The sequence below is a fragment of the Saimiri boliviensis genome, chromosome 14 (assembly GCF_048565385.1).
Source record: "Saimiri boliviensis isolate mSaiBol1 chromosome 14, mSaiBol1.pri, whole genome shotgun sequence".
In the NCBI taxonomy this organism is placed as follows: domain Eukaryota; kingdom Metazoa; phylum Chordata; class Mammalia; order Primates; family Cebidae; genus Saimiri; species Saimiri boliviensis.
In genome coordinates, this window is record NC_133462.1 from 15,176,598 (window position 1) to 15,200,224 (window position 23,627).

The window sequence follows — 23,627 nt, forward strand, 5'->3', positions numbered from 1 at the left end:
TGCTCAGTATCACTCAGTGAGTTGGGGGCAGAGCTGGGACTGATCCCCAGCCTAGGTTTTCCAGGCCACTTGAGATGATCAGAAGGACTTGTGCCTCTGTCCTTCCCTCAAAGTTCTCATTCCACAGTTTCACCAGCTCAAGCTCTTCTTTCATGGGCATTGAGTGGGGTCCAAGGTCCAGGCCCACCTCACAGCATTCTGGGCCCCCACAGTAATCCTACTTCATAGAAACTCAAGAATTCCTTCCCCAACATAGCCCTTGGCCAGGAGGAGTGGAGCTGTGCCTCTGGCCAAACTCCTTGCCCAGTAGTTGCCTTGCAGAAGGCTGGGGTGCCTGGAGGAATCCCTGACTCCTTGAGGGTGGAGAGCTGTTAGGAGCAAAAATGCACCATCTCCCCCTTTACCTCTGCTTCCCATCAGAGTTGAGGGGCAGCAGCTTCACACCTACTTCTGCCAGGCAGCCCACTCCCTCCTTTACTCCTCCATTCCAGCTCTTCCTGCTTATGTCCGAGTCAGTTCGTATCTTCTCTCCATCCTCTGTCTCCCTCTTCCTGTGTCTCACCTGTGCCTTGGTTCCTCCCCTCCAGCCTGCCCCTCTCTCTTCCTCTCCCTGCTCTGTCCTTGCTTCTATCTTGCCTCCCCGTCCTCCTGTCTCTTCCCTCTTTCTCTCTCCTAGTCCTCTCCCTAGCTTCCTGTAGCTTTCTTTCTCTGTCTCCATTTCTATCCCCGTATTCCTGTTGTCTTGCTGTCTTTTCTTCCCTTGTATTTCTATTTTGTCCTTTCTCTTTTTCTGAATCTCTGTGTCTTTCCCCTCTCTAAGCTTCTCTTTCACTTTCTCTCTCTGTTTCTTCCCTTCTCTCTCTTTGCTCTTTTTTTTTTTAGCCCTTTTAGTGCTCTGGGTCCATTCATCTATGGGGCTCTGTGTGTATCTCTCTCTCTCTCTCTCTCTCTCTGTCTCTCTCTCTTTCTCTCTCTCACTTGCTCACTCACTCACTGTCTTTTTCTCCATCTCTCCATCTCTCCCAAAGTTTTCTAACTCCGGATACTCTCCCCTCCAGACCTCAGATATCCAGGCCTCTCTCCCTATGGGATTGTGGGAACTGGGGACGTCAGGAAAGTAGCAAGTGAGGCCTGGGATGGGGTTGCCTAGCAACCACCGCATCCTCTCCAGCCGGTTTCTGTTGCCTAGTAACAGCTGCCTGCCCAGAGACAGGGGCGGGACTGGGTGGGGGGGGGGTGGCACTTCCTGGTTTCCTATTAGGGTGGGTCTGGTCCCAGGAATTTACTCCCATCTGAGATCCTCACATGCCTCCCTCCTGCTTTGGTAGCTGTGCCCATCTTGCAGGCTGTCCCACTCAGCACCTGAGCACTGTGACCTCCGCTCTGGTAGTGTCCCCCTGAGCTGAGCTTCCCTTCTCCCAATGCCTTCAGTATCATCAGCTTCTAAACAGAGCAGGGCTCTGCAGAGCTGTGAACTGCTCACGCACAATGTCCCCAAGGCTTTGGTGACCACCCCATCCAGCAGACCTCCAAGGGGTTCCATCCCCTCACATAGCAGTCTCCCCCGGGCTGTGGGGTCTCCCTGCAGGTGGCGAGTGGGGGCCGCGGCAGCTGCGTCCCCATGAGGAGGGGAGGAAGATGCCGGCTGAGCTGCTGCTGCTGCTGATTGTTGCCTTCGCCAGCCCCAGCTGCCAGGTGCTCTCATCACTGCGCATGGGTGAGGCCCTCCCGCACCCTGCCCTTGCATCCTCAGAGACCCTCCCGTCAGGCCTTGGGGCTCCTCTGGGGACCCAGGCATGCCAGTTCCTGAGGACCTTGGTCTTAGCTCTCTTCAGCATCAACAAGTCTCAGCCTCTAGTTCCCAGCCTCTCCTTCCCCTAGGACCCAGGAGTCCAGACCCCTAGCTTCTACCAATCTGAGATCTAGGTGTCTAGACTCCTGCTCCCCGCACCCACCTCACCCTAGAGCCCAGGAGTCCAAGACCCTAGCCCCCTCCTTCCTCAGGACCCAGGAGTCTGGTCCCCAACCCCCGTGTCCCCTCAGCTGCAATCCTGGATGATCAGACAGTGTGTGGCCGTGGTGAGCGTCTGGCTTTGGCCCTGGCCCGGGAGCAAATCAACGGGATCATCGAGGTCCCAGCCAAGGCCCGAGTGGAAGTAGACATCTTTGAGCTGCAGCGGGACAGCCAGTACGAGACAACGGACACCAGTGAGCGGGGCCATGGGGGTGTGGGGTGAGGCAGGGCAGGCTGGTGGCCCTCAGTCTGTCCCTCTGCCCCCAGCCTCTAGCCTGGCCTTGTCCTCTTCTAGCGCCATCTTCCCCCTTCCTTTGTGTCTATCTCTGCCTTCTTCCCAGACATGGCTGCTGGGTTGGAGAGGAGGGAGAGCATAAGCCCCAGTTCTGCTCCAGGGGAGCACAGGGCGGCATTGGAAAGATAAGCCCTACCATCCAGGCTGGCTGGGGGTGCTTGTTAGTCCTCAGAGCTTAATAACAAGCCCTAGGCATCGAGGGCAGGAGCCCCGGGTGAGGGTCAGCAAAGGCATTCTGGAGAAAGCTAGTCTGAAGCTGGGCTCTGAAAGGTGAACAGGATGTAAAAAGAGTGGCGTGGCTTCAAGCATAGCTGACCACATGACAGGGGTGTGGAAGTGTCTATGGAATACTGATGGGCTGAATGTTCAAAGGTGTCACTTGAACAGATGTGAATGAGTTAGACCTTTGGGAGATGGCTTTATGGCGTTCGTGTATGTTTCAAATTACCAAGAGGGAGAATGGGGTATGGCATTTCACAGGCATTTTTGCCTGGTGTGGCACACAGTACAATTTGGGAGAAGCTGGGTTGGAGGGTGAGGGGGAAGATGGCATTCCAGGCATGTGCTTAGAGTCTGGAGATGGGGTGGGGATCAGGGTGGAAGCAGAGGGAAGTGTTTGGAGCCAAGGACTGGGTGTGCAGTTGAGCCCATCCTGAATCCATCTGGACATATTTGGAGAGATTGTGAGATGTCAGGGCTAAGTATGACAGGGCATTAGGAAGTGAGGCTGTGCAGATAGTCAGGATGGCTCAAGGAGGCTACAGTGCCAGGGTGGAAGATGCCGCCTTCACCCACAGGCACTGGGAAGCCATTGATAGGTCTGTACCAAGGAGTAAGTCTTCGGTAAAGAGAATCTGGAGGCTGGCTTTGGATGATGAGTGAGGATTCTGGTATATGCCTGAGTTGATAGTCCTAAACTAGGGCAGGGGCCAAGGGTCTAAAGAGAAGGGGACAGATGTGAGATAATTTGAGGACAAAGAAGAGAGGATGTGGTGACTAATTGGCTGTCAGGAGAGAGATTGAAAGCAAGGACCATTTCTGGGCATCTGGTCTGTGTGAATGGTGGAGCCCTCACCAGCGTGGAAGGTCGAGAAGGAGCCAGTTTGGAGGAAGTGAGGTGTTCAGTTATGATGCCTTTAGTTAGATGTGGCAGAAACCCAGCTCAGCCTGGTTTAAGGAAAAAAGAGAACTTATTAGCTCACAGTCACTAAAAGACCTAAGGACAAATTTAAGGCATGGCCGAATCCAGGTGTTCAAATGATGTCCTATGCTTGTTTCAGGCATGGCTGGATCCAGGCATTCAAATGATGTCCTGGGAGTCTTTCTGTGTCTTTACCTCAGGCCTGCTTTCCTCTGAGTTGGCTTCATTTTCAGAAATGGTCTCTCAACTGGTGGCAGGATGGCCCCAGCAGCACCAAGCTTACATCTCACAAGTTTAGCAAATCCAGTGATAATTGTAGCAAAAGACCTGGGGAAGGAGCTCTATGGTCTGATTTGAGCCCATGTGCATCTCTGAACCCGTTGCCATGGCTCTGAGAATGGGGTTCTGTGACTTCCCAAGGCCTGCATCAGGTGCCAGTCAATCCTGGGAACCCTGGACTGAAGGGTAGGGAATAGTTCCCCCAGGAGAAGTTAAGGTTCTGCCATGAGAACAGGCACTGGACAGGCAAAACAGCGCTCTCTTCCTCCCAGTCTTGAGACATACATGTGTCTAAGGAGGAAGGAAGCAGAAGAAAGAGGAAGAAGTAAGTGTGGCAGGAGAGTGGTGTTTGGAGTGTGGGAAGGATCCAGGGGACCTGGGCTGCGGGGTCAGGGGAGAAGGTGGTGAGTGCACTATAGACTGTCCCTGACAGTGGTATGGCTGAAAAGGTAGAGAACAACACAGCAGCTGAGGGACTAGGCACAGGCTTTGCAGGCAGAGGAGGCCCCTGGTGTCTCTTTCTCTTTATCCCTTCCTTTGATCTCCCTTGACCTGACCTGTCCTTCTGTTGCTCTCTCTGTCTCATGCCCCCTCATGTTCACTTGTTGGATGGGGTCAGAGACTGGCCCTCTGGGTCCCGGATGGCAGAAGAGGATCAGGCAGTTGCCAGTGTCTGATCCTCTCCTGGGCCATGGCGGCTCCCTGGGGGATGAGGAAGGAGAGAGGGAAGGAGTCCCTGACTGTGTGGTCTCTTCCCCGTCCCTTGCAGTGTGTCAGATCCTGCCCAAAGGGGTCGTGTCTGTCCTGGGGCCCTCATCCAGCCCAGCATCTGCCTCCACCGTGAGCCATATCTGTGGGGAGAAGGAGGTGAGGTGGGAAGTGTGGGCTGGGGCTGTGGCGGGAAGCGGTTCCCTGGGAGGCAAGGGCTGGATGGAGGAGCAGGATGGAGGCCAAAGTTTCCTCTCTGTCCAGGTCCCCCACATCAAGGTGGGTCCCGAGGAGACACCCCGCCTTCAGTACCTTCGCTTCGCATCTGTCAGCCTGTACCCCAGTAACGAGGACGTCAGCTTGGCGGTCTCCCGAATCCTCAAGTCCTTCAACTACCCCTCGGCCAGCCTCATCTGCGCCAAGGCTGAGTGTGAGGGAGGAGATCTGGATGTTTTCTTTTCTATTCCTTCCCAAGAGATCTGGTGTCCCACACAGTCGTTCACTGGCCCCTAGTTAGAACCCTAGGGCACCCAGGCACCAGGCTCTTCTCCCATCTTCAGAAACAGAGGCCTCTGGTTCCACATACCCCTCCTCTGCCCAGAGAGACTCATTTAATCCCCAGATGGTGACTAAGCACCTGCCATGTCAGAGCCCTCTGCTAGGCCCTGGGCGTGGTCCCTGGGTGCTTGGAACTCCAGTTCTAGTGGAGGTCATAGGTCGTTGATCTGTTGTGATACAGAGTGGTAAGTGTGCTGCCAGGAGGCACATGGAGCGTCTGGTATTACATAGGAGGGATCCTAATCCATCTGGGAGATTTGGAGCCTTTGTCTATGAGAAAGGGATATCCAAGCTGAACCTGAAGGGTATGGGAAGAAAGAGGAAACAGGTTCTAAGCAGAGAGTGTGGCAGGGGCAGAGGTGGAGGGCCCAGGGAGCACGGCCCCCTCAAGAGGCTTGTGGATGCTCCCAGTGACTGAAATGTGGGAACAACAAAGCAAGAGATGATGGGAGCCAAGGGAGGTCCCCACACAGGGCAGGGCGAGGGCACAGGCTCGATTTGTGTTGTAGGAAGAACCTTTTGGCAGCAGTGTAGAGAATAGACTGAAGAATGACAAGAGGAGTGGCAAGGAGACCAGCGTAAGGCAGGGGAGAGGCAGCACTAGACTGGGCCCAGGTGGTGGCATTGGGAATGAGTGGGCCAGGGTGGTGTGAGAGGCAGTGAGGGAAGGAAGAGAGTGGGGCCGGGGATGGTGAGAGACCGCTGCCGAGGAGGAGCACAATCCATAAGGGGCACATGTTGGGCGTGGTGTGACATTCATATGAGATGTCTGATAGGCTGATAGATTCGTGCTTATGGAGCTTGGGGCAGGGAGGGACTATGCTCCATAGCCTCTAGAAGGAATTCCTCCTTCAAGAAGTATTTATTGGGCCAGGTGTGGTGGCTCACGCCTGTAATCCCAGCACTTTGGGAGGCCAGGTAGGAGGATGGCTTGAGGCCAGGAGTTCAAGACCAGCCTGGGCAATATGGCAAGACCCCATCTCTTTTAAAAAAAGATGTTTATTGAACACCTGCTATGTGCCAGGCACTGCTCTTTGTATTACGGATCAGCCATGGGTAAATTAGTCCAAGTCCATTCTGATGAGAGGAGTTGGGCAAAAAACACCACAAACAAGTGCATTACATGGTTAGAAGTAGTGAGTTCTTTCGAAAAGTAGAAATGACTTATGAAGAATGGTGTGGAAGTGAGTGCAATTTTAAATGAAATGGTGGGTGAGGGCCTCACTGAGAAAGTGACCTTGGAGTAGAGACCTGGACACGGGGAAGGAGGGAGCCGTTTGAGAACGTGAGAGAAGAGAGTTCCAGGACAAGGGAACAACCAGAGTGAGGGCCGCAGGACAGGAACAAGACTGTGGTGTGTGTAGAACAGCGAGGGGGTGATGTGGCTCAAGCCCAAAGAGTGAGTGATGGGGAGAGGGGAGGCTGCAGTCTGGGTGGTTAAAAAAAAAAAGTGCCGGCCGGGCGCGGTGGCTCACGCCTGTAATCCCAGCACTTTGGGAGGCCGAGGCGGGTGGATCACGAAGTCAAGAGATTGAGACCATCCCGGTCAACATGGTGAAACCCCGCCTCTACTAAAAATACAAAAAATTAGCTGGGCATGGTGGTGCGTGCCTGTAATCCCAGCTACTCAGGAGGTTGAGGCAGGAGAATTGCCTGAACCCAGGAGGCGGAGGTTGTGGTGAGCCAAGATCGCACCATTGCACTCCAGCCTGGGTAACAAGAGCGAAACTCCGTCTCAAAAAAAAAAAAAAAAAAAAAGTATTTATTGAACAGCTGCTGTGTGCCAGGCCCGGCTCTTGGTATTAGGCTATTAGGGATCAGTCTCTAGTGTCTCAATGATGGCCATGTCCACCATTTCATTTGAAGTTCCACCCCATGCCCACACTAGACTCCTAGTCTTCATAATTCACTTTTACTTTAACACAGAACTCACTACTTCTAACCATGTAATGTACTTAGTTACAGTGTTTATTGCCCAACTCCTCTCCTCATCCTGTACCTGGTTTACTTCACTCACGGCTGACCCCTGATACCAAGAGCAGAGCCTGGCACAGAGCCACTACTCAACAAATACTTTTTTTTTTTTTAAGAGTTGGCTTATTGGCCAGGCTGGTCTTGAACTCCTGCAATCTGGGTAGAAACAAGGAAGGTGGGCAGGTTGTGTGGGCCTTTGGAGGCTGTGGGGACTTTGGCCTTTAGAACTCTGAACTGACAAGCCATGAAAGGATTTGAGGCGAGGAGGAGCATATCTGACCTGCATCATTGTGGTTGCTGTGTAGGGAACAGACGTAAGGGCAGGCTCGGGGATTGCAGCAGGCAGGAGTTGGTGGTGGCTCAGGGTAGGGTGGTGACAGTGGCACAGGGCGAGGGGATCTGATGTGTTTGAAAGATAGGGCCTTGATGGATTGGATGTGCAAGAGAGGAAGCCAGGGTTTTGGCCTGAGCAACTGGCATGCTGGAGATGCTGTTCACCAACATGGGGAAGCCTTGGTGATTGAGTAAGGAGAGTAAGCGTGAGATGCACATTAGACACCCCAATGAGGGGTCAGGAAGGTGGCAGAGACAGGAATCTGAAGTTCTAGGAAGAAGTCTAGGTTGGTATTTTAATTGCGGAGGGTCCAGGCTTCAGGTGTCCGAGAGCATTACCCCATGGGACCCAGCTGCCCCATGTCCTTGGCACACCCTCCAGTCCCCTGCCCAGCTGCCCCATGTTGTGGAGGAGGGAGTGTTCACACCATGCCTGGGCACCTGGAAGCGCTCCAACCCAAGGCCCCACCCCTCCCTCAGGCCTGCTGCGATTGGAGGAACTGGTACGTGGCTTCCTCATCTCCAAGGAGACACTGTCAGTGAGGATGCTGGACGACAGCCGGGACCCCACACCGCTGCTCAAGGAGATCCGTGATGACAAGGTGTCCACCATCATCATCGACGCCAACGCCTCCATCTCCCACCTCATCCTCCGAAAGGTGAGGCCCCCACCTCTGATTTCCTGAAGGGCTGGGGACAGAAAGTTGGGGTGACTGATTAAGTCACCAAATGCCCATGGGCCTCAGGAATCAAAAGGAGGTTTCAAGACCTTCTTCTTCCATGAAGATGATAATTGTAAAGTTTGTCTCTCAGCCTGGCTGCTTCCTGGTTGTGTGGTCCTGGGCAGTCACCCCTTCTCTCTGTGAATAGTTCCTACTCAGTGGATTGTGAGGGTTAATGAGTGAGTGGCAGATAAAGAATGTAGGGCAGTGCCTGGTCCAGAGTCAGAGCTGGCTACCTCATAGCTCTGAAAGATTTTTTATTGAGCTCTTTTTTGTTTTTGAGAGTCTCTCGCTCTGTCACCCAGGCTGGAGTGCAGTGGCACGATCTTGGCTCACTGCAATCTTTACCTCCTGGGTTCAAGAGATTCTCCGCCTCAGCCTCCCAAGTAGGCCCCCACCACCACACCCAGGTAATTTTTTTATTTTTATTTTTTAGTAGAGACAGGGTTTCACCATGTTGGCCAGGCTGGTCTTGAACTCCTGACCTCATGTGATCCACCCACCTCAGCCTCCCAAAGTGCTGGCATTACAGGCGTGAGCCACTGCACCTGGCTTTTTTCTTTGTTTTGAGACAGGCTCTTGCTCTGTTACCCAGGCTGGAGTGCAGTGGTGTGATCCTGGCTCACTGCAGCCTCAAACTCCTGGGCTCAAAGAATCCTCCTGCCTCTGCCTCCCGAGTAGCTGGGACTACAGGCTTGTGCCACCACACCTGGCTAATTTTTTTTTAAAGTTTTTTATAGAATCTGGGTCTTGCTATGTTGCCCAGGCTGGGCTCAAACTCCTAGGCTTGAGTGATCCTCCTGCCTCAGCCTCCTGTAATGCTGGGGTTACAAACATGTACCACTGCACCTGGCCTGCATATATTCTTTAATTTGGCTTTCACCCCACCCCATAGGACAGATGTCATGATGAAGAATCTGGGGATCGGGAGGAAAGAACTGGCTCAAGGGCACATGGGAGAGACCAGAGCACCAGGACCTTTCCCTGTGGGCCTGGCACATTCTGTCTACCAATGATCCATACTCACCAATCACTCTTTTGCTTCCCTGCTCTTTTATTTGTTTTATTTTATTATTAATTTTTTGAAACAGAGTCTTGCTTTGTCACCCAGGCTGGAGGGCAGTGGTGCATTCTCAGCTCGCTGCAACCTCCGCTTCCCAGGTTCAAACGATTCTCCTCCCTCAGCCTCCCAAGTAGCTGGGACTACAGGTGTATGCCACCACGTTCAACTAATTTTTCTTTTTCTTTTTTTTTTTTTTGAGACGGAGTTTCGCTCTTGTTACCCAGGCTGGAGTGCAATGGCGCGATCTCGGCTCACCGCAATCTCTGCCTCCTGGGTTCAGGCAATTCTCCTGCCTCAGCCTCCTGAGTAGCTGGGATTACAGGCACGTGCCACCATGCCCATCTAATTTTTTGTATTTTTAGTAGAGACGGGGTTTCACCATGTTGACCAGGATGGTCTCGATCTCTCGACCTCATGATCCACCCGCCTCGGCCTCCCAAAGTGCTGGGATTACAGGTGTGAGCCACCGCGCCCGGCCAATTTTTCTATTTTTTAGTAGAGACAGGGTTTCACCATGTCGTCCAGGCTGGTCTTGAACTCCTGACCTCAGGTGATTCACCTGCCTCGGCCTCTCAAACCTGCTCTTTTAAAAATTATTTTTATTTAATATTTATTTGTTTATTAGAGACAACGTCTCACTATATTGCTCAGACTGGTCTTGAACTCCTGGCTTCAAGTGATCCTCCTGCCTCAGCCTCCCAAAGTTCTGGGGTTACAGGCGTGAGCCACTGCACCCAGCTCTACTACACTGATCTTAATTTTTCTTCATAATTAAATTTGTATTATTTATTTTCTCTACTTTTTTTTTTTTTTTTTTTTTTTTTGAGACGGAGTTTCACTCTTGTTACCCAGGCTGGAGTGCGATGGCGCGATCTCGGCTCACTGCAACCTCCGCCTCCTGGGTTCAAGCAATTCTCCTGCCTCAGCCTCCTGAGTAACTGGGATTACAGGCACACGCCACCATGCCCAGCTAATTTTTTGTATTTTTAGTAGAGACGGGGTTTCACCATGTTGACCAGGATGGTCTTGATCTCTTGACCTTGTGATCCACCTGCCTCGGCCTCCCAAAGTGCTGGGATTACAGGCTTGAGCCACCGCGCCCTGCCTACTTTTTTTTTTTTTTTTTAATTAAAGCCATATGTCAGCCGAGTGCGATGGCTTATGCCTGTAATTTCAGCATTTCGGGAGACTGAGGTGAGCGGATCATGAGGTCAGGAGATCAAGACCATCCTGGCTAACACGGTGAAACCCCATCTCTACTAAAAATACAAAAAATTAGCCAGGCATGGTGGCACATGCCTGTAGTCCCAGCTACTCAGGAGGCTGAGGCAGGAGAATCACTTGAACCCAGAAGGTGGAGGTTGCAGTGAGTCGAGATCGCACCACCGCACTCCAGTTTGGGCAACAGAATGAGACTCTGTCTCAAAAAAGAAAAAACTGGGCCGGGCGCAGTGGCTCATGCCTGTAATCCCAGCACTTTGGGAGGCCGAGGCGGGCGGATTACGAGGTCAAGAGATCGAGACCATCCTGGCCAACATGGTGAAACCCCGCCTCTACTACAAATACAAAAAAATTAGCCGAGCATGGTGGCGCGCGCCTATAGTCCCAGCTACTTGGGAGGCTGAGGCAGAAGAATTGCTTGAACCCGGGAGGTGGAGGTTGTGGTGAGCCGAGATCACGACGTTGCACTCCAGCCTGACGCCTGGTGACGGAGTGAGTCTCTGTCTCAAAAAAAAAATAGAAAGAAAGAAAAAACTATGTCACTGCTGATATAGCCCATAGGAAGTGTGAACAGAATCCACTGGACTCTTGAGGCAGGATGGCTTAGGGAAGAGATTACAGGTTTGGGAGGTAGACAGGCCTGGGCTGGGATCCCGGCCACTCCCGTGACAGCCAGGTGAACAGTTGTCTCTTCCCTCTCCAATCCTGCCCTTCCCTGACGCCCATGTGATGAGAGCTTAACCCCTGCCACCCAGGAAATGCAAGCTGGTGCCCTTTAATGTTATGATTCTCATAGCGGGACAGACTTGGGTGCTTCTGGCAGGGAGTTTTTCCAGCTTCGTTTTCCTTGAGGACTATGAGAAAAGGGGCTCAAGAATGAATCTTGACATTCAAACTGGCTGCTATTATTGCAAAACACTTTTAAATATTGCAGGGGATCGATTTTCTAACTTTATGACTGGGCTGAGCCCTACTCATTAGCAGCCCAATCATGGCTTTTGGAGAGTGTGGGGATTAAAATTAAGGCTCTCCTCTCTGCTGGGCCTGGTGGCTCACATCTATAATCCCAACACTATTGGAGGCCAAGGCAGGAGGATTGCTTGAGGCCAGGAACTTGAGACCAGCCTGAGCAACATAGCAAGACTTAATCTCTACAAAAAAAATTTTTTTTTTTAATTAACTTGGCATTGTGGTGCATGCCTATGATTCCAGGTACTCAGGAGATGAGGTGGGAGGATCACTTGAGCCTGAGAGGTCAAGGCTACATTGAGCTACGATCTCACCACTGCACTCCAGCCTAGGTGACAGAGCAAGACCTTGTCTTAAAAACAAACAACCAAAAAAGATAATTTCCCTCCCTGCCCTGTTTCTGAGGCTTCTTCTTGCCTATCTCCAGAAGGACATCTTCTAAGTGCCTTCATGAGAGGTGGGGAATTTGGGGGTCTTACTCTCTCCTCTAGCAAAATCTCTGTCACACCTGGGACAGCAGTCAGCATCGTGGGACATCTGGGACTAAGGCCTCCCTCTGCCCCCACTTGTCTCCTCCCTGTCTGTCTGAGCATCTCTTACTTTACTGTGTTTCTCACGGGGTGTCTTCTCGCTGGGCCTGTCTCTAAATCTCTCTTCCTCTCTTGGATCCTCCCTGTCTCTGCCTATGGGTCTCTGTCTCTCACTCTGCCTCTTTGCTTCTCTGTGTTTTCCAGGCCTCGGAACTGGGAATGACCTCAGCATTTTACAAGTACATCCTCACCACCATGGTGTGTACACCCTCTGGCCCCTCTCTGCCCCGACTTCCCTCCCACTGCAGCTGTCCCACTCAGGGCTCAGCCACAGGCCTTACCATCTCTTCCTCATCCCAGGACTTCCCTATCCTGCATCTGGATGGTATCGTGGAGGACTCCTCCAACATCCTGGGCTTCTCCATGTTCAACACATCCCACCCCTTCTACCCTGAGTTTGTCCGTAGCCTCAACATGTCCTGGAGGGAGAACTGTGAAGCCAGCACATACCCGGGCCCTGCGGTGAGCACACAGATACCCAGCCACCCCCAGAGACACTCTGTACATAGATACTTCTGGGGGCCCCTTTCAGACCTCACTCAGATCATGCTCAGAACCCTCTGGCCCTCCCTGAGGCCTCGTGGTGTGGCCCTGTGATGGGTTGGGCCCATGCCTTCCTTCTCTCCCTCTACCTGTCACACCACTCTGCCCACACCAGCTCCTCGAGGTGCCTCTAGTGCCCCAAGCACAGGTGCACCTTAGGGCCTTTGCATAGCGTCCTCCCCCTGCTTCCTGTGCACTTCCCCAGAGAAGCGACGGCTTGCTCCCCATCACTAGGACATTGCTCCAGTGTCCCCTCAGGTATGAGATTTTCCTTCCTCCTCCTGTTAAAAAAAAATGGTAAACTTGGCCGGGCACGCTGGCTCACACCTGTAATCCCAGAACTTTGGGAAGCCGAGGTGGGCAGATCAGGAGTTTGAGACCAGCCTGGCCAACATGGTGAAACCCCATCTCTACAAAAGTACAAAAATTAGCCGGGCATGATGGCGAGTGCCTATAATCCCAGCTACTCAGGAGGCTGAGGCAGAAGAATCACTTGAACTTGGGAAGCAGAGGTTGCAGTGAGCCGAGATTGTGCCATCGCACTCCAGCCTGGGCAAGAGAGCGAGACTCTGTCTAAAGTAAATTGGCCAGGTGTGGTGGTTTACACTTTTAATCCCAGCACTTTGGGAGGCTGAGGCGGGAGGATCACTTCAGGCCAGGAGTTTAAGACCAGCCTGGGCCGGGCGCGGTGGCTCAAGCCTGTAATCCCAGCACTTTGGGAGGCCGAGGCGGGTGGATCACGAGGTCGAGAGATCGAGACCATCCTGGTCAACATGGTGAAACCCCGTCTCTACTAAAAGTGCAAAAAATTAGCTGGGCATGGTGGCACGTGCCTGTAATCCCAGCTACTCAGGAGGCTGAGGCAGGAGAATTGCCTGAACCCAGGAGGCGGAGGTTGCGGTGAGCCGAGATCGCGCCATTGCACTCCAGCCTGGGTAACAAGGGCGAAACTCCGTCTCAAAAAAAAAAAAAAAAAAAAAAAAAAGACCAGCCTGACCAAAATGGTGAAACTACTAAAAACACAAAAATTAGCCGGGCATGGTGGCACATGCCTGTAGTATCAGCTACTCAGGTGGCTGAGGCACAAGAATTGCTTGAACTTGGGAGGTAGAAGAGGTTGCAGTGAGCCAAGATTGTGCCACTGCATTCCAGCCCATGCGACAGAGCGAGACTCTGTCTCAAAAAAAAAAAAAAAGGTAAACTACCTACTTTTTCACTCCTTCCTGCCTTCTTTTTTTCCATAGCACTTATATTTGTTTATTTCATCATGATATGGCTTGCTGTGTATTAGACTTACATAGAGATACGGATTTGAGGACTGTTAAGTTCCATCAGGGCAGGGGGTTCTGTCTATTTTGCTCACCATTGTATTCCCAGCACTTAAAACAGTCTGTAGTTCATAACAGATGTCCGATAATAGATGCTGAATAAATGCCAGCATACAAAAGGTGCATATTTATGTATATTTGTTCATAGACATCTACTCAGATACCAAGACACCAAGATACTCCTACATGCAGAGTGCACATGGACACCAAGCTGTCCAGTCAGATGAGTCCACACAGGGACATCACACACCCCAATACAGAGGCACGTTTGTGTGTACTCCTGTGCGCATCTGCCCAACGCAGATACTCAGACCTTCAGACTAACACAGCTGGGACACACACACAAAAGCACACACAGACACCATGGTTGTGTCACAGCTTGGTGGCCAGAGTGCATGGGACGCTCTCTGTGTGCCAGGTGCTGTTCTGAGTGCTTTACAGGCGTTATGTTACCAGATCACCACAACACATGAAGGTAGAGATTACTGTTATCTTCATTTTACAGAGAAGGCAACTGAGGTTCAGGGAGGAATGGGGACTCAGACCTATCACAGAATGAGGAAATAGCAGAGCCAGGCCTCTAGCTCTGAGCCACCTGCCTCACAGGCCCAGGACCAACCATTACATGCTCCTGCCTCTCTGACACCACACCCACCCAGCATATAGACGAATGGGTACTGTCATCCAGCCCCACTCACATAAACATGCCGCAGATACGCTCAGACGGGGACTATGGCTGTCTTTCCCAGCCTGCATCACCCAGATTCCCAGACACACTTGCCCATGCAGGTGACACAGCTGGCCATCCAGGGACCCTCTGAGGGACACATGGCCACACTCAGTCTAGAAGACCTACTCCCACCAAGACACCAGAGGCATAAACACCTTCCCCACTGTCATTTCCACTTCCCAAGAAAGACACCAGAGCCACTTCCTCCTGACCCACCTAGTTTCCCATTCCTGGAGAGAGGGAAATTATTCAAGGGCTTGAGGGTGGCAGCTCAGGGGCTTCCCTGGCTAAGCAACCTCTTATCCATCCCACCTCCGCCTCTGTCTCACCCCAGCTGTCAGCTGCCCTGATGTTTGACGCTGTGCATGTGGTGGTGAGTGCCGTCCGAGAGCTGAACCGCAGCCAGGAGATTGGCGTGAAGCCTCTGGCCTGTACGTCGGCCAACATTTGGCCCCACGGGACCAGCCTCATGAACTACCTGCGAATGGTGAGCCCAAGCGGGAGTGGGCAGAGGAGGCAGGGCATGGCCACCTCAGGTGGGAACACTCACTGTGTTCACCCTGCGGCCCTCTGCCCTCCCTGCTCCTCACACCTTACCCACTGCCTCCCCTGTCCACTCCCGGCTGTTGCTGCCTGTCTGGGTTGCTCGCTCTCTCTCCTTCTGAGACTTGCCCTCTTCATGCCTTTTGTCCCATCTCCTCTTGCTTCCTTGCATGTTATCTTGCTCTTTTGACTGTGGTCTTCCTCTTCTCTCTTGTCCCTTCCACCCCAATCTGTCTGTACCTTTCTCTGTGGATGTCTTGTCCCCGCTGGGCCTTCCCTGCCCATCACTGGACCCCTGCACCCTCCTCCCTCTGCCCCGCCTCCCCACCCTGCCAGGTAGAGTATGATGGGCTGACCGGGCGGGTCGAGTTCAACAGCAAAGGGCAGAGAACCAACTACACCCTGCGTATCCTAGAGAAGTCCCGGCAGGGCCACCGTGAGGTGAGCAGACCCAAGGCAACGCCAGAGCCCTGCCGGGGTGAGGGTGGGGGCAGGCCCAGAGGCTGCCATGACCTCAGATAGGGCCTGAACTGACAGCACCCTCTCTGCCTCCTAGATTGGGGTGTGGTACTCTAACCGCACCCTAGCCATGAACGCCACCACCCTGGACATCAACCTGTCACAGACGTTGGCCAACAAGACCCTGGTGGTCACGACCATCCTGGTGAGTGGCCCTAGATGGGGGTCTGGGGGTGATAAGTGAAGGGGCCTGAATGCTGAGCCTTCCCTGACGCTGCCCTGAGCCCAGTCCTAGCTCCCCCCATGAGGTAGAGGGATGCATTGGCTGGCACAGCACACAGGCCAGTGGGGACTAGGATCCCTACATCCAATAACTCCAGGTTATGAACAAGGTATCACCTCCTCTGCTGCCAGAGCAGAGGAGGATGCAGACTGCCCTCAGGGCCAAGTTTAACCCAGCTCTTTGCAGAGTATCTGGCCCTGGTCGGTCCTGATGAATCATGATTGCCAGAACAGTTGTTTTGCTACCCTTGCCAACCGAGTGTATTAATACATGCCAACTCATTGTCCATCTTGAAAATGTGGACACTGAGGCTCAGAGAGGGGAGGTGATTTGCCCAGGGTCACACGGCAAGTACCCAGCACATCCAGGGCAGGAAGCCATATCTCTAATCCTTCAGAGCCTAAGTCTTAACCTCTGTGCTCTGAAGCTCCAGACCTCTCACCAAACACCAGCCAGGGGCATTGTCCTGTAGCCCTGGGGATGCCACTGCTGCATTTCACCAAATCAGAGGTGGAGGAGGCTTTGTGTGCCAGGTATTTATTGAGCACCCATTCTACACCAGGCACTGTGCTAGGCCCTTTCCAAGCATCATTCTTTAGACCTCATGGCTACCGTTGTGAGCTTGGTCTTATTTCCGCCTTTTGAGAGTAAGGAAGCAGGTCACACGGTGAGTCTCTGGTGGAGCTGAGTGTCAAGCTCAGAGCTGGTGCCCTGCTGCTTCCCGTCAGGTACAGTGAGCTTCCAATGCCTTAGGAGGTCAGGGAGAGGGTGACGCACAGGGCCTGGTAGGCAGGAGGCTTCCCCACACAGCTGGCCTGGAGGCTGGACACACCAGGCAGCCACGCTCTTCAGAGCAGCCAAGTCTGTAGCCTGTCAGAATGTGTTGTTACTGAGGGAGCTGCTCAGTAACTCTGATCTGTGCCAGCTATTAGCTGTGGATGCTGATATTCAGAGAGGTTTGCCAGAGGACTCTACAGGATGTCAGAGGCCCCCTAAAGCAATGAGTTGCAGAGTGGTTCCCTCGGTCCCTAGGGAACTTCTGATCTAAAATGGACCTCGAATCTCTCTAGAGGAGGGCCAGTGAGCCTGTTGTGGAGGGACAGATGGCCTGTAGACGGGAAACCAGAAACCTCCTAACAGCCTCACCAAGGGGTCCTGGGGGCTTGGCGAGGAGCAGTTGGCCCCTCTGTGCTGTGGGGTATGGTCAGTTTCTGAAGGCTCCTGGAGGCAGAAGAGTTGGGGGGCTTGGTGGGGAATAGGGCACAGAGGTCAGGGAGGGGAGGTCAGGAGAGCTGAGCCATGACGCTGGGAGCTTCGAGTGTCGTCTTCACTCTCCTCCCTATTTCTCCTCGAGGCCTGGGAACCCATATTGTTCTTCCCTTCCTGATGTTTACTCTTCTCTTGATAGGTCGATTCACTTATTCATTCCGTAAATATTTACCAAGCTGCATGGTGCTGGTCCTTACATTCTAGAAGCACAGAAATGAGTCAGGTGTCTCGGGTGGCACTGGGAGGTGGTCCCAGTCTGATGAAGGAGACAGACCTGGACATAGTCATTCCCACAATGAGGGACTCCCAAAGAAAGGAGGGACTGAGTCAGCTGTAGGAGGCCAGAGGAAGGCTTCCTGGCAGAGGCGGTGTTAGATGGAGTTGCATAGGAGTTGGGTGTGCAGAAAATATCCCAGGTAGCAGGAGCAGCAGGAGGGGCAGGAGCTGGGGTTTTAGGAGGCATTTGTCAGATTGAACAGGGAGGCAACAGCCTCTGTGTACACATCCAGACAAGTCCCGTTCATTCACCGGTATTGCCTTACATGGGTTTCTGGGCAAGACCTGTGTCAGGCACTTAGGGATTTACATGTGACTCAAACTGGGTGCCTAGGGCAAGATGTGGGTTAGGACTTGTCTCATTTACTGCTCTGTTCCCAGGGCCCAGAGCCATGCCCACCACCCAGCAAACACAGAGGGGTGTGGTGAGCCATGGGACTGAGGTAGCATAGGGGCTGTGAGGCAGCAGGTGGCGAAGGGCTTTGAAGGACTCAGTTGTTCTATGCTTTACCTTGGAAAGAGAGTGTTGAGCAGGAAGGGGTGGGGTCAGATCTGGAGTCAGGAAAGCTCCTTCTTGGCCCAGGAAAGGTGCTGCTAGGGATTAGAGGTGGTCTAAGTGTGGGAGTGAGGCGGCTCTGGTGATAGAGTGCAGGCTGGCACTGCCCCTGGGGCAGACTCTGGTCTGGTGCTCGGATACGGTGGGCTGGCGCTGAGATGGAGAGAGGCCCCATGGGGAAGCTAGGGGTCCATAAGTCCTATGGAGTTGAGGCTGTGCAGGGGCCTGCCCTCCTCAGCCGCTGGCCTTGCCCTAGTCTTGGGGAATTTCTTGGGGCACCCAGGCAGTCCTGAGGATTCATTCATTCATTCATTGAGCTGTGATGCCTCACCCTGCCCTTTGGTGACTAGTGTGGTAGTAAAAGTAGTCCCTGTGCTGTGGACAGAGGGACCTCAGTCCCATTCCTCCATTCTTAATAGTTCAAGTCACTTAACTATCTAGTCTCCGTAGCTTTATCTGTAAAATGGGTCTGCGTCTCACCTTTAGGGGCCGTGAGAGGGTCACATGAGCTAACAAAGCCTTTGCAGTGCCCAAGGTATGCATGAGAGCTCCCTCCCTCCCTCTCCTGAGCTTATACCCTTGGTACAAATAGCAGTCATAATGGTTCATGGCTTTGAGTGCTGTGCCAAGCCCTGTGCTCGTGTGACTCAGTCTTCACAGCAGCCCTGATTTTCAGATGAAGGCATGGGAGGGTTAAAGCATGTGCCTGAGGCCACCTGGTTAGACAGCAGCAGAGGCTACATGCCTGTCTTTTGCACCACATTGTCTCTATTCTTCTTTCTGAGCCCTCAGTACTGTGTGCTGTGCCTGGCACTGCCATCCACATACTATGTGACCTTAGCAGGTCTCTTCTCTCTAGCCTCAGTTTCCTCCTTTAAAGTGAGGGGATTAAAGTATTCCTAGCAGGCTGGGCATGGTAGCTAACATCTGTAATCCCAGCACTTTGGGAGGCTGAGGCGGGAGGATCACTTGGGCCCATGAGTTTGAGACCAGCCTGGGCAACATGGGGAAACCCCATCTCTACTAAAAATACAAAAATCAGCTGGGCATGTTGGTGCGCACCTGTAATCCCAGCTACTTGGGATGCAGGAGGGTTGATTGAACCCAAGAGGTTGAGGCTGCAGTGAGCCCAGGTCATACCACTGCCAGGGCAACAGAGTGAGACCCTGTCTAAAAATTAAAAAAAAAAAGAATTAATAAATAAATAAGTAAATAAAATATTCATAGCAGAGTGAGGAGGTTTGACTAGATCAGGGTTGTTTACACTCCAGGAAATCCTGGATATGGATTTGGATCCCAGGTTCATGAAAGTGTCCAAGCAATCAGCTTGTGAGGATTGTTCTAGAACCTCCTCTACTTTAATTTTTTGTTTTACTTTCCAGAGATTTTTGTTGAAATGTAACACACATACAGAAACATGCACAAATTGTGTAACTTCCCACTGAAGTTTCAAAAACTGAACACATCTGCGTAACCAACCAGCTGTCCCCAACCCAAAGCCTCCCCATGCCCTTCCATTCACTAACCCGCCAAGGCTAACCCCCATCTCAGCTTCCGTCACCATAAATCGACTTTGCCCGCCTTTGAACCTCATATAAATGGCATCATACTGTATGTTCTCTCTTGAGACTGGCTTCTTTCGCCAACATTATGAGATTCATCTGTGTCATTGCAAGGAGCGTAGTCTCACTGTTGTATGTTGAATGTACTGCAATTTACTGATTCATCAAATCTAGACGGAAGTTTGTTTCTAGCTTTTTTTTTGAGAAAGAAAAAAAGAATAATAAGAAAAAGAATAAGCCGGGCGCGGTGGCTCAAGCCTGTAATCCCAGCACTTTGGGAGGCCGAGGCGGGTGGATCACGAGGTCGAGAGATCGAGACCATCCTGGTCAACATGGTGAAACCCCGTCTCTACTAAAAGTGCAAAAAAAATTAGCTGGGCATGGTGGCACGTGCCTGTAATCCCAGCTACTCAGGAGGCTGAGGCAGGAGAATTGCCTGAACCCAGGAGGCGGAGGTTGCAGTGAGCCGAGATCGTGCCATTGCACTCCAGCCTGGGTAACAAGGGCGAAACTCCGTCTCAAAAAAAAAAAAAAAAAGAAAAAGAATAAAGAAGAGAAAGAAAGAGAAAGAGGAAGAGGGAGAGAGAATGGGGGTATTGCTTTATTGCCCAGGCTAGAATGCAGACTAATATGGGTATGCCTCTAATTGTCCTTAATAATGGAGACATGAAAGAAAAATGAGGGAAGAGAATAACAAACAAGGAGCCAACCAACATTTCGTTTAAGCTTCTAAGTTGATATGATGTGGTACTGATAAGAGTGTATATTTTGTGTGTTTAAAGTGGAGAGTTCTAAAATTAGCTGGGCATGGTGGCTCGTGCCTGTAATCCCAGCTACTCAGGAGGCTGAGGCAGGAGAATTGCCTCAACCCAGGAGGCGGAGGTTGCGGTGAGCCGAGATCGCGCCATTGCACTGCAGCCTGGGTAACAAGAGCGAAACTCCGTCTCACAAAAAAAAAAAAAAAAAAAAAAAAAAAAAAGTGGAGAGTTCTGTAAATGTTAATTACGTTTACTTGTTCCAGATCTGAGTTCAAGTCCTGGATATCGTTGTTAATTTTCTGTCTCATTGATCTGTCTAATATTAATATTGAAGTCTCCCACTATTATTGTGTGGGAGTCTAAGTCTCTTTATTAGTCTTGTATGTCTGGGTATTCCTATATTGGGTGCGTATATATTTAGGATCTTTAGCTCTTCTTGTTGTTGCATTGATCCTTTTATCATTATATAATGTCCTCCTTTGCTTCTTTTGATCTTTGTTGCTTTAACAACTATTTTATCAGAGGCAAAAATTGTAACTTCTGCTTTTTATTTATTTATTTTAGCTCTCTGGTTGGTTGGTAAATCTTTCTCCATCCCTTGTTTTGAGTCTTTGTGTATGGGTCTGGATGCAGCATAATGATGGGTTTTAGTTTTTTATCCAAATTGCCTGTCTGTCTTTGGATTGGGGGATTTAGTCAATTTAAATTTAGAATTAATAATGATATATGTGAGTTTAATACTGCCATTTAATATTAGCTGGCTATTTTACCCATTAGTTTATGTAAATTCTTCATTATATTGATGCTCTTTACTTTTTGGTATTTTTTAGAAAGGCTGATACTGTTTGTTCCTTTCTATGTGTAGTGGTTCTTTCAGAAGCTCTTGTAAAGCAGGCCTGGTGGTGATTCAGAAGCTCTTGTAAAGCAGGCCTGGTGGTGATGAAATCTCTGAGTGCTTGCTTGTTCACAAAAAACTTTATTTTTCCTTCACTTATGAAGCTTAGTTTGGCTGGATGTGAAATTCTTGGTTGAAAGTTCTTTTCTTTAAGGATGTTGGATATTGGTCCCCACTTTCTTCTGGCTTGTAGGGTTTCTGCTGAGAGATCTGCTCTAAGTCTGATAGGCTTCCCTTTGTGGGTAACCTGACCTTTCTCTCTGGCTGCCCTTAGTATTTTCTCCTTCATTTCAACCCTGGTGAATCTGACGATTATGTGCCTTGGAGTTGCTCTTGTTGAGGAATATCTTTGTGGTGTTCTCTGTATTACCTGGAGTTGAATATTATCCTGCCTTACTAGGCTGGGAAAATTTTCCTGAATAATGTCCTGAAGCGTATTTTCCAGCTTGGATTCATTCTCTTCGTCACATTCAGGTACACCTATCAAGCGTAGATTAGGTCTTTTCACATAGTCCCATATTTCTTGGAGACTTTGCTCGTTCCTTTTTATCATTTTTTCTCTAATCTTGTCTTCTTTTATTTCATTGAGTTGGTCTTCGACCTCTGATATCCTTTCTTCTGCTTGATCAATTCGGCTGTTAAAACTTGTGCATACTTCACGTAGTTCTCGTATTGTGTTTTTCAGCTCCATCAATTCACTTATTTTCCTCTCTAAATTGTGTATTCTTGTTAACATTTCGTCAAACCTTTTCTCAAAGTTCTTAGTTTCTTTGGATTGGGTTAGAACAAGTTCTTTTAATTCACAGAAGTTTCTTATTATCCACATTTTGAAGCCTGCTTCTGTAATTGGAATACACTCGTTCTCCATCAGGCCTTGTTCCGTTGCTGATAAGGAACTGTGATCCCCTGCTGAGGGAGAGGCATTCTGATCTTGGGTATTCTCAGCCTTTTTTGGCTGTTTTCTTCCCTTCATTGTAGATTTGTCCACCTGTGGTCTTTATAATTACTGTTTTTGTAATTGGGTTTCTGAGTGAACGTCCAACTTATTGATTCTCAGCGCCGAAATCTGAGCAACCCGCTGCGCTGACCAAAACAGCGGCGTTAAGATTGATGGTGCTTTTCTGACTCTGCACCAAGAACCAACGCTCCAAGGCGCCGGCAAAACCACCTTGCTGGCCACAAGAGTCGCACTGGCGACCGGTGGGGCTCCTCCGCTGGGAATCTCCTGGTAAGTGAGCAACAAGACTTCATGTGAAGGTGTGGCGTCCTCTCATTCTTTGCGCTTTCACTGGGAGCTACAATCCCGAGCTGCCAGTGATCAACCATCTTGGATCTCTCCACGGTTTCTAGCTTTTTGCTGTTAGGAATAGTGCTGCTAGGAAGGTTCTCTTCCATGCAGTAGAACATGTATTTGTGTTTCTGTTGGGGTGTTCCAGGGAGTTACTTGGTGGCAGGGTGTTGGTCCCAGCTTTAGCAGGTTTTGCGAAAGTGTTTTCCAAAGTGGTTGAACCACTTTCACTTTCATTCCCAGCAGCAGCAAATGGATGAGATTTCCACTTGCTCCTTGTTTTCATCAGTGGTGAGTGTATTAAGGTACAAACCATGTATGGTGGTTTTCATTTGCATTTCTCTAATGATCAGGGAGGTAGAATACCTTTTTGTGTTTATTGGCTGTTTGGTTTCTGTTTGTTTTTGTTTTTTGAGATGGGTTCTTGCTCTGTTACCCAGGCTGGAGTGCAGTGGTCCAATCATAGCTCACTGCAGCTTCTACTTCGGGCTCAAGCACTTCTCCCATCTCAGCCTCCTGAGTACCTGGGACCACAGGCATGCACCACTACACCCACCTAATTAAAAAAAATTCTTTTTCTTTTAATAGATAGGGTTTCACCATGTTCCCCAGGCTGGTCTTGGACTCTTGGGCTCAAGGGATCCACCCACCTTAGCCTCCTAAAGTTCTGGGATTACAGGCGTGAGCCACCACACCTGGTCCTTTATTGGCTATTTGGAAATCCTCATTTGCAAGGTTTCTATTCATGTCTTTTTTCATTTAAAAATATTGGGATATATGACCTTTTTATTGATTTGTGAGTTATTTATACATTCTTGGGTACAAGTCATGTGCGTATTACAAATGTCTTCTCCCCCTTTGTGGCTTACCTTTTCATTCTCAGTAGTATCTTTTGGATAAAAGCATTTGATTTTTAATTTTACTAAAGTTCACTCTATCAGCTTTTTTCCTTTATGGTTAATCGGTTAAGAATTTAAGAATTCTGTGCATACCCCTATATCATGAAGATATTCTATTTGTTTTCTGAAAACTTAGTAATTTTGCCTTTTACATTTGGGTCTGCCATCCTCCTGAAATTGATTTTTATGTAGCATGTGAGGTAGGGGAGTGAGAATACTTTCTCTTCTCTTCTCTTCTTCCTCTCCTCTCCCTTCCTCTCCTCTCCTTTCCCCTCCCCTGCCCTCCCCTCCCCTCTCTTTCTCTCTCTCTTTCTTTCTCTCTCTCTCTCTCCCTCCCTCTCCCTCTCTCTCTCCCTCTCTCTCCTCTGTCT

At 50.6% G+C, this 23,627-nt stretch overlaps 1 protein-coding gene across 5 annotated transcripts in view; it reads left to right on the forward strand.

The window, feature by feature from the left end:
- The window catches only part of GRIK5 (glutamate ionotropic receptor kainate type subunit 5), an 84,717-nt gene that overhangs the window by 8,253 nt on the left and 52,837 nt on the right, over positions 1-23,627 (forward strand). For 4 of the 5 annotated variants that reach the window (XM_039466118.2, XM_074385602.1, XM_039466117.2 and 1 more), the window contains 10 exons: positions 1,589-1,717; positions 2,044-2,208; positions 4,499-4,596; positions 4,702-4,867; positions 7,783-7,961; positions 12,012-12,065; positions 12,168-12,329; positions 14,803-14,955; positions 15,348-15,452; positions 15,568-15,675. In XM_039466118.2, the coding sequence (XP_039322052.1) occupies positions 1,639-1,717; positions 2,044-2,208; positions 4,499-4,596; positions 4,702-4,867; positions 7,783-7,961; positions 12,012-12,065; positions 12,168-12,329; positions 14,803-14,955; positions 15,348-15,452; positions 15,568-15,675 (1,269 nt within the window). In that variant the 5' untranslated portion in view covers positions 1,589-1,638. The remainder of the gene's footprint in view (positions 1-1,588; positions 1,718-2,043; positions 2,209-4,498; positions 4,597-4,701; positions 4,868-7,782; positions 7,962-12,011; positions 12,066-12,167; positions 12,330-14,802; positions 14,956-15,347; positions 15,453-15,567; positions 15,676-23,627) is intronic. The other variant, XM_074385603.1, reaches the window with a different exon arrangement.